The 11,116-nt window shown below is 43.5% G+C and overlaps 1 protein-coding gene across 1 annotated transcript in view; it reads right to left on the bottom strand.

Annotated features, from left to right (window-relative positions):
- Positions 1-11,116, bottom strand: part of pio (zona pellucida domain-containing protein piopio) — a 37,074-nt gene that overhangs the window by 4,179 nt on the left and 21,779 nt on the right. Inside the window, exons 4-8 of the mRNA XM_087351599.1 lie at positions 7,246-7,457; positions 3,240-3,379; positions 2,267-2,497; positions 1,207-1,369; positions 571-732 (exon numbers count right to left, since the gene is read on the bottom strand). Of these exons, the coding sequence (XP_087207725.1) occupies positions 571-732; positions 1,207-1,369; positions 2,267-2,497; positions 3,240-3,379; positions 7,246-7,457 (908 nt within the window). The remainder of the gene's footprint in view (positions 1-570; positions 733-1,206; positions 1,370-2,266; positions 2,498-3,239; positions 3,380-7,245; positions 7,458-11,116) is intronic.

Below are 11,116 nucleotides of genomic sequence, written 5' to 3'. Positions count from 1 at the left end.
TCCAAATTCACCAATTATGACTTTTCATTTAATACTACATTTCAAATAATAACTTAAAACTCCTCAAAACTGAAATTATGTTGACAATGCAATGTTACATAACCTCACTTCATTAAGCCTCATTACCCACTACAACGTTATCTATGCTGACACTGTTTCTCAGTCTTCTGAGCAATCTTCATGCTCTAGCATGAGTGAAGAACATCTTATGGGCTTACCCACATGCCTGTCTGCTGATTTTTTGCAACAATGGGAATGGAGGTCCACTTTTGGAACACCTTGTAAGACAATGATATCCAAGATTTTCCGCTGTTGTGTAACAATGGGACAGGTCCCAATTGGAAGCCATTGTTAACAATGGGATCCAAGGGCTTCAATTGTTGTGAAAGTCACCTGGGACCATATCAGTGCAATGATGACCTAAGATGAACAATGACCTTGGGTCACATTAGTGCAGTGACAACCTAACTGATGTTGCATGAAGCACAACTTTTATAATGTCAGGATACTCCAAAGAGTACAGCTTTGTAATCGGTTTATATTTTACTTGATACTCATTCATATAGTTACCTTTTCTCTGGCGACATCATCACTAACATCTCCCTTAATATCTGTGGCCTCATTGACATAGAGACCACTGTAGACCTCAATAGTAGCAGGGGTGCCTCCATCCTTGTCTCCCTCAGTGTCGCGCCGCCTTCGTCTCACAGCATTATTCTCACAAGTTGGAGGCTGAGGATCGACCAATGTTTATATTATTTTCAGAAAGAAGACCACATCATATTGCCAACTTTTTAGATTATGTCAAAACTGAATGTGGCCTAAATGCGTTGTGACCGGATATATAGCAAAACTAGTGGGTGAAACTAATACTGCAACATGACAGTACAAGTTCAATGAAATGAGTAACATTTGTAATAACACAACACTGAGCTTTTCATGTTGCAGTGAGAGCCAGTTCATGCTTCTGAAGTTTAGAACAAATGCACAGTAAACATAAATATGAAGTATGAAGACAATGAATGACTACAAAAACATTTCCAAAATGTTGAACCACTATGAGCTTATGATTATTACCATGAGGGAAACCAACAGAAGACAAGAACATTCAAAAGTGGTTGCATTTACCTCATATATGTAAGCAATATTCAAACAAGTCTGTCACATTGATATGGAATTGATAGAAAGAAATATGGAAGCTCTCACCACATCATCACAGCCGTGGTCTGCCTTGATGCAGAGCCGCACATTGCACTGGTAGTACACAGATGCTGTGTACGGGAACTTATGTGCCTGGAAATGCACAGATGCTGTCGTCTTGCTGGGACTGTACTGAAATTGGCCCATGATCTCTCCATCTATCGGGCACCTGTAAAAAAATGAACGCCTATCATCAGAGTTTGCATTCAGTATGATAAATTTTGAACATGAACATAAATTTATTTTAACCCCAGTAGATAACACAAGAATTTATGAACATTTTGAATTAGATTTCCACAGAAGTACTTACACAGGCCTAGGTTATTAAGAAAATCTAACACAATCTTTCCTTTGTTGCATCTTAAAGAAGAAAGAAAGAAACAAAAACGTTACTGAACTTATGCATGGGAATACAGAACTGTCAGATTCAAATTTACATTCACCTGTGGAATGATTTTTAATGTTCACTTACTCCATCTTCATTTACAAGAACAATGCCCCACTTAATGGTACCTGCACCTTGTCGTGGTGGTGGGGCTTGAGTACCTCAGTGATCCCATGAGCTATGCTGGCGGTAGCATAGCTACTGGTAGGGGGAGAGGTCAGACTAAGACAGGTACCCTGGTCCTCCAGGTTGGGGGTTGGTCGCAAGGCTAACAACCTTGCACCGTAAAAAGGAAGATGTTTTGAAACCTCGATCAAAGCCTCCGACAGACCTAACAGAGAACCGAATGGAAGAGGAGAATTGAGGAGGCCATGGATCGAACACGGACCGGAGAGCCATAGAAGAAAAAGAAGAAGAAGAAGAATTAGGACAAACAAAATGAATCCTGTGACTTCCAAAAATCACATGGGTACTCAGTGTTGCCACCAAAGAAGAACATCACAGACAGCAATTTCTTTCCCACACTTTCCCTAACTGTACCAGAGTATGTTGACGAGTTCTACCATGGTTCTACCTTCATCAGAAGAGCAATACCATCCTGTTAATCAAAAATTCAAGCCAGCTGAATGGAATATGTACAGAATAGAAGGTGTATGATGTGATTAGTAAGACAAAACTCACCCGTCCTCATCAATGAGTCTCTGCTCACCCCAGCCAAGACCATCCCTCACAAGACAGTCTGATATCCGCAGGCCAAATGCATCTTGCTGGTCGATGGAGATGACAAGAGTCAGAGGATCACCAATTTTCACATTCTCTGCCACCTCATGCAGAGATGGATCTCCATAGAAGATCTTCATGGTGCAGCCTGGCATGGGCGCTGTCGCTGTCAGTGGTGATGCATCCATCATGCTATATTTACACATGTCAGTGTTACCAACGGACTACTAATTTTTAGTTTGCATAATTCGTCATGTCAATATATTTGGTCAATTAATGTATTTAGGACAATTTAAATTAAGGTTCATAAATGTGATGGCAGTCTATTCATACAGAATTGCAACTATTTCAGTTAAAAGTAAAGTAAAGCTGTCTTGCCACAGGCCATGCAGGCGCTTGGGGGAGAGGTGGCATAGCTCCTACCCATTCATAATCTTAGCACTAGATATGGGCGAGTGGTCAGCATCATGCCCCGGATGTGCTTTACCCCCACAAAAGGGCCCCAGAACTGGTCTGATGCAGAGGCTAGAGGAAAAATCCTCTGCCCCTGCTGAGAATTCAACCCTGGTTGTCCAGTCTGTAGTCAGTCACTATACTGACTGAGCTATCCCGGCTCCTGCAGCTACAATTACGTGCACAAAAATGGAATTTAAATGTTGAAACATTGAAAATTTAAGAGTGTGTCATGATGTCTTAATTTGCATTTCCTTTGCATCAGGCGACTTCCAATCACAATGGGTTTTTTTTGTGAAAATATCTGTAAATAAATAATTGTGTGGTATGGTGGATAACACTCCGCTTTGCAGTCTGCAGGCATGCACTTTAGTGAAATGGAGATACCATATCAAAATACACCAAGACAAAATCAAGGAAATTAAGACTTATTCCTTTTGGCCCCAAAATTTCAGTCGCACTCTTCCTTGGTGATTCTCACCTGACATTGACATCGTTGGTGATGGTCTTATCTTTAGTGGTGTAGCGACACCGGATGTGGAAACCACGGCCCTGATTCGTCACCAGCTTAAGATGGGGTTGCACCACAATTGTGTTGAAGTATTCAATGCCCCCATCAGACTGCAAAGTCACAAACAACAACAAAATTAGTGTAAAAAGTTGGAAAAGGATGTACGGCCACCAGTATCTGAATGCAGCAATTGGATGGTAATGGCCCCCTCCTTAAGTCCCCGCTTTTGATAGCGAATGCAGGTGATGAACACTTCGATCGCGTACGCGGGGAACGGATCTTTCCATCACACAAATGGCACGCGGACTGACTGCCACACAACGCGTGTCGAAACCTTTCAAGAACGAGAGGTGTGATGGGTGCCACTTCGCTGGCTGGCTTTTCTCTACAACATTTGGTCACCACCGTTGCATAAATAACTGTTTATTGCTGGAAGTCTGGGACCCTTAGCGACAAGGTCGTTCTGTAAACTGGTTCCCAGAGCATTTTCAACAGCAAACACAGCAGACCAGGAGAAAATCCCTGCTAGGAATTCGTTAAACGCGCATGCGCAAGATTTCGCGGTGAGTGACGACCGATCCTAAAAGCATTCGTTCCACAACCACTGAACGAACAACAGACGACAGGCTTTCATGTGTTCTAATGGGTACAGCTTTAAGATTACCTCACAGTGGCACAGTGATTTAATCTAGAATATTATCACAACACCCACAGAACACATTAGAGGTGCGCTCACTACACGGTACTCTTAACTGCTTGGTGTTTTCAGTCTGTGTCTAGTAGCATAACTCTCTGGCGTGTCACACTTCCCACCAATAGCAGCCCTCTAGTCCACCAGGCAGTAAACATTCTCCCCCGCACCGCACCAGAAACAACTACCCCTTGCAGGGATTTTCTCGTCATCTGTGGACAGTATATTTTCGGTACATAAAAATGTAAAATGAATATTGGTAACATTCGAGGTTATCACGGCGGTGAGAACGAAAATTGTTCTAGCGCATAGGCCTACTGGAAGTTGTTAAAATGTCAAGACATTTAAACGTTAATTCTAGAAGGTCAGTTAAGCATCCTACACGCTGGTCACTGAAACAGCGGCGACCGTTTGATATTTCTTAAGCGCTGCAAGTTTACCCACCTCCAGATCTGCTTTTACCTCACATTATCATCTCGCTTATTTCCCGTTACTCAGCCAACAAGGCCGTAGATTGGCAGCGAGTTGAACTGAAGTAACAAATCCGTTGTCTGGCGCCATATTTGTAAGTAGCAAGTCGCCTACGATTTGCCCACTCATACTAGCAGGTAATATTCAGTCCCTCCCAATTTCTTATCCGGGAGATGATACAACTTTTTACTTTCAATGCAACAGATGCTCTGGGATTGCGATGAAACTGCTTCGTTGTAAAACGTCGAACACATTCAGCCCATCTGATCAAAATCTAAGAATGACCAACTTTGAAAGCAGATTTTTCTTCTAGACCCTTTATAATATTCTGTAATCACCAGAGTTTGAAGGGTCCCGGTGCCTTCATATTAGAATTTCTGGCCCAAGTATATGGGCTTCTTGCCTTCCTCTGCACTAAACTCTTTGCCCACTGTGTGGTAAAAATACATTGCTACTGAATATGGTGGTCCATGTTGCTACCAATGGGATCGAAGACTTCTTTCGTCTTTCTCCTTTACAAGGCTGTTTCTCCATTCCCTCTTCTCCGAACCACATGGTCAAAACGTCACTTCATCTCCTTTCCATCCTCCTGAGGTGTTCATGTCGAGAAACCAGCTGGACTCCTCTCGTTTTTGAACGGAATAAAGAAGGAACTACAATAAATGTTAAGAATTATAACACGTATTAAGTTTTAAGGCCTATTAAGCTACTATAGACATGGTAATTGAAAAAATAGTCACCTCACTCGGAATCGAAATCCAGCCGCCCGCATCACAGGCAAAAACATCTTCATGAGGACAGACAGGAGTAATTTTGAAAAGGCTGTTTCTTGCCACAGCAAAATGTGTGCTGTCCTATTAACCACAGGTTGGTTTCTTTTTCCCTGTGTTCGAACCCATCTCATAATAAAACGAGACTAATTCAACAGCCCTGCACACACAGACAGCAAAGTGCTTGGAGAACTTTCACGCAACGGTCAATGAAACTGATAAGGCAACTGTGAAAGTGAAAACTCTGGTCCACGGATCGACCAGTCTTTTCCAGTGGTTTGCTATCTGGCGACGACATTTTAAACCCTCCTTTCACTGTCGATTGACTTCCGTCATAACGTTAAGAGATGATCATAATTAAGATTGCCTAATCTTCAGGTCTAAAATGCACCTTCATCTCTATAGAGATTCCTCCGGAGCTGTTAGTGGATAATCTAATGCAATGGGGGTCTACTCAATTTGCGTAAGATGTTCAGTTAGTGCTGTAATACACATCATTCTTGCCACACGTAACTTTCGTGGTTTGAGTTTCCATGTTTGCAAAATGCGAAATGGACACATTCACGTTCTTTCCTTCCCGAAGACCAGTCCATCACTGCCAGACACGATCTAATAATATTGCAGGGATTGGAGGGGATGGGAGGGGGAACCTTTCGCAGAAGAACTCCCGATGACAATGACAGCAGCTGTAACATCTTCATGCCCAGGACAAGACATCCCGATACTGAGCTACACATTTCTGGTAATCGTTAGAAACGTCGATAGCTGGTACATCAGTCTGGCTGGACAAATTCGAATTTGACTTGCACTTAGTATCAAATGTTTCGTAGTTTCTCTCAGCCCCTCCATTCATAAGCCGCCAAAGAAGGGCTCAATTTCCTGACCCACCGTCTGTCGCCTGAAGGGCTTCCATAGTTCCCTTCGAACGCTTCCAATCGGTCGCTCTCACTTCGCCATTTATCTTCACAGTCGTTCCTTTATTAAGGCCATATCTGGTCTACTCACTGAGAATGGTAATATGGAGGAATCGGTCGGTACTACGCAGCTGACCCCAGAAGAAACACATTTCAGACAAAACTCAGCACCGAAATGTTAACTCCAGACTCCACACTAAGTAAAAGCAACAGGTTTTCGTGCACAGTGGCCCATGTGGCTGTCCTGGTGGACCTGAGTGTACAGTGAGTCAGACACCACCCACACGTCGGCTGTCGGGTCACGCTACCCTTGAACTCGGCGCAGTCAGAGCGTTGAACCGCCACAACCTTTTCATTACTTACGTTTGCCGATCGGTAAATATTTTCCATCAAGAGAGGACTTGGCCAACATTGGACTGCGATAATTCAAGACATTCCAGAACGTTACGGAACCCAAATGTTAAGATTTCTGTCTTATGGGTTGTTGCGCTGTGTAGTCTGGTCGATGTTAACCAACGTTTCAGAGGTCATGAATTCATCGCCCTGATGACGGAGGCAGTATGACCTCTGAAACGTTGGTTAACATCGACCAGACTACACAGCGCAACAACCCAGAAGACAGAAATCTTCATACCCACCGCTGTGAAAACCTCAAATCATACATAACCTAAATGCTCATCACAGTTGCTACAAAAGTACACCATTCTGCTATCCCGGCCAATTCAGATCCCCACAAACCCCTCCTCCTTTCACACTTTCAACACAGGCCTCACCTCGACCGTTTGGGGTCAACAACCACCACTGAGTAAGAAACTGCAATCAAATCCACTGTAAACGCCTCAGAATTTATCAGATTATTTAGTAAGACCAAGACAAAGCAGCCTTACAGACGGCTTTGCAATTGTAGTTATATCAAACGTGTCTTCTCTTCTATAATTTTAATCAGAACCTAAATAAGAGTTCTGTCTTAAATGTGCGTAAAATATGCAAGAGCACGTAATGGTAGTCACACAAATTAAAATAAGGTTCGTGTGTGAAGTTGAGCTTAGCATCACACACCTAACACGTATTTTCAAAACTACCTGATCCCTGCGATTGCTCAACAAATTGTTGCTTGACAGAAAACTTACAAGGTCAGTGCTCATGGTGTTGCAGGACCTCAGGGGCAGGCGATAGCGCACAGGGCTGCGCTGGTGTACGAACTCGGACATGCAGCTCGAGTTCTTGCTTAGCCCTTTGGGGTAGATCATCCCGTTGAAGGCCCCGGACTGTGTCTTCACGGCCACCCATATCTCATTGCTGTTACAGTCGATACGCACGTCCTGTGCCACCTCTGGCGCGCCTGCAACAGTGCAGACACATGTCAGGTTCCTGGATGAGGCAATCCGTAACTTTAGCCTAGCGGGTTGCATGAACGCGGGGAATTTCTTGGCTACCAGAGCGTTCTATTAGATTCTCAAGAACTCTGCTCCATCGGCAGAAGAATTCTCCATCTTACGAGAGCTTTTAATAATATGCACCAACGGATTTCGTTAAATATTTTCCAATTCTTAACATTTAAGATCGAAAGTATATTTTCGATATATACTGGTTGGAGTTAAGTGGGGGAATTTCGACAACGGATTTTCCTATCGCTACCATTTTCGAAAGTTGAAAGAGATTCAAAAGCTTCATTTGTACTAACGCGGACTGTTGTGTTACAGTCTTTGTGACATCCTCAGTTTTCTTCTTAGAAATATGCATCAATTACTGCACGGAAAGAAAAGTATTTTCTCTCTTAATTATATGAATCTCTGTAGCAGCTGAACGTTTGGTAATTAACAAATGAACAACAACGTTAGTTAAAGATTTACCCGCTGTCTTTGTTCTCATTATGTCGCTTTCGGATAATTGTGGTCATCGGTGATCAAAATTAACTTTGTTGTTTCACGTTAACATCTGCTATGGACTGAAATGTGTGATTATTTTCGAGGACTCCAACTGCGTGGTCGCTTGAAAAGACTTCACGAGCCGCATTTTGAAAGACCTCGAGTCCATGACACAATTCTACGAATGCTTGTGGTCGGCAAGCAGATCTAAAATATATTCTGTGCTTATTCCAAGACGCCCACAGCCAACAGAACACGCGACGTATTGTGCACCCATCACAAATAACAGATCAGTTACTCAGGTCAAGGCAAGACGTAAACTACGCTTTCGTAATTTTGTAGGTTATAAAACCTGGATGTTTACTTTTATTCGTCTCATGCGTTCCGTTCCATGGCTCCGGACATGCGTGTTGCGTGATCACGGTGCATTTTAGGAATGGAGGCCACCCAATTAGACCATCTCTGCATAATGCTCTGGTAGCTGACGGAGAAAACTGCCTCCTGATATCGACGGTGTCAGAATGCGTTGAAACAAATGATCACTCACAACGCGTAGGAGGTTTGCAAACCCACAATGAATAATACGAACTCGTTCTCTAACTATATTTTTATTTATTTAGTGTTCTATCTGACCTGTCGTCATATGAACAGGATCCTTCCATCCTTTTCTCGGACTGGGACCTGTTCATATACGTTCTTGGCAGATGATCCAGAAGTGGTTTGCCATTGCCTTCTTCTGTGTGTGAATGGAGTAATTGTTGGGATGCCACGGAGGAAAACTCCGTGTTGCCTAGACCACGGCCTTGCCCAACACAAGTTATAAATTCGGGCACCACCGGGAATCGAACCCGGGACCCCCAGGATTACAAGGCCAGCGTTCTAACCGCTAGACCACCTCATCTTATTATTATTTAGTGTTCTGTCTGACGACAGGTCCATATGAACAGGATCCTTCGATCCTTTTCTCGGACTGGGACCTGTTCATATACGTTCTTGGCAGATGATCCAGAAGTGGTTTGCCATTGCCTTCTTCTGTGTGTGAATGGAGTAATTGTTGGGATGCCACGGAGAAACCGGGGAAGCCCCCGGAGGAAAACTCCGTGTTGCCTAGACCACGGCCTTGCCCAACACAAGTTATAAATTCAGGCACCGCCAGGAATCAAACCCGAGACCGCTAGACCACCGTGGCTTGTTGTTCTCTAACTACGGAACGTTAAATAGCGGAACTGAAGTCGGGCTTTTTCAGGGGGGGGGGGGGGATCCATTAAAGCGATGATGCACTGCAGAGATCTGTGTTTCAAAAGCAAGACTCTCTCACATGTTCAAGCTGCATCTGATTCTCGATCTCTGTTCGCCATGACAAATCTCCAGGTCGCCCGCGTGTTTCTAGTGCTGTTGTGGAACACGTTCGTGACAGCCCAAAGGTGAATGTGTTTTGTGCCCTTAGCAAAGTTAAAGTGTACGGCACGTTCTTTTTCCATGATAGAACCATCAACGGTATCGTGTATCTGGATATGCTCGAAAATTTTCTCATACCACAGTTGGACGAAGATGACCAAAAAGGACGCATTCACTTCCAGCAAGACGGCGCACCACCTCACAGAAGTCCGGGATTTCCTCAATAACCGTTTCCCAGGTCAGTGGATTGGTCGAACAGGGTCGATAGCATGGCCACCTCGTTCTCCAGATTTTTTCTTATGGGGTTTCATTAAAGATCGTGTGTATGTTCCACCCTTACCTGCCAATCTCACTGAGCTCAAAGCTCGAATCACCGCCGCAGTTGCAGAAGTAACACCGGATATGTTGGATCGTGTTTGGCTAGAAATTGATTTCAGGTGGGATGTCTGCAGTATCACCAATGGCAATCACATCGAACCAAAATGACTGTTTGAGGTAAAACTTGATTTGTTTTGCTACAAAATGACACCTCAACCGATTCTGTAAGCCTTCTGAATAAATTTCTATACACTTTCAAAGTTGTAAAGTCCTTTTTGAATCACCCTGTATTTATGTTAGCAAATATCCAATACGAGTAAAGTTTGATTCAGGTTTAGTAGTTGTGCTTAGAAAGCAGACAATAATATAAAATTTCCCGAATGTCTTTATACGTCTTAATAACAGAAAATATTCATCATATTATGTACTTCAGAGAAAGAAAATCATGGGCTCACAGGAAGCTTGTGACTCACGATGGTTCTTATTCAGGGTAATTTTATGGGAAGAAAATATTGAGTGCGATCTCTTTTGCAACCGGGTGCTTGAATAAGCCAAAGACCTCGAAGACGCTGCTGTTTCAGAAAAAATCAGCAAAACCTAACTGGTGCAGCCCCGTTTATCAAATTCACAGAACACGAAGATGGAATCCCGCGAATGGAGTTCCTGTGAGTCAGATCTCACTACAGGCACGCGCCGGGTGTTTGTACCGGAAGTGGAGACCACACACTTCCGCCTACCGTATTCACTTGCATCAAAACCTTTTGTTTACATCCCTTTCCGCATGTGGTATGACTGACCTAATCAAACAAAGAGATGCAATATCACAACAGATAAGGAGCGCTCCTTATTTCCGTAGATGCACACGAACTATAGCGTGTCCATGTACACTAGACGCCATTTCACGGGACCTGAATTAGCGAATAACTCACTATAGTTAGTGGGGTCTCGGGTTCGATTCCCGACGGTGCCCGAATTTATAACTTGTGTTGGGCAAGGCCGTGGTCTAGGCAACACGGAGTTTTCCTCCGGGGGCTTCCCCGGTTTCTCCGTGGCATCCCAACAATTACTCCATTCACACACAGAAGAAGGCAATGGCAAACCACTTCTGGATCATCTGCCAAGAACGTATATGAACAGGTCCCAGTCCGAAAAAAGGATGGAAGGTTCCTGTTCATCTGGACCTGTCGTCAGACAGAACACTAAATAATATAATAAGTTAGGTACCAGATTTGATGACGCTGTATCGACTGCACGGGCAAAACATAGAATGAAAAATTATAGGGCAGTTGTTTTGACTACTTTTAAAGCATGTAGGCGCAAAATATACATTGTCCGATATTTCAGAATACTCAACATACATTACAGAAAAATACACGAGACTAAATGAGTGCAACAAGACTGACGTATGCTATAACAG

Source organism: Zootermopsis nevadensis, unplaced genomic scaffold (assembly GCF_977971745.1).
Source record: "Zootermopsis nevadensis isolate Lab colony 2312 unplaced genomic scaffold, Znev_1.0 Znev_ptg000019l, whole genome shotgun sequence".
Taxonomy (NCBI): Eukaryota; Metazoa; Arthropoda; class Insecta; order Blattodea; family Termopsidae; genus Zootermopsis; species Zootermopsis nevadensis.
This window is presented reverse-complemented; position numbering and strand designations above follow the sequence as displayed.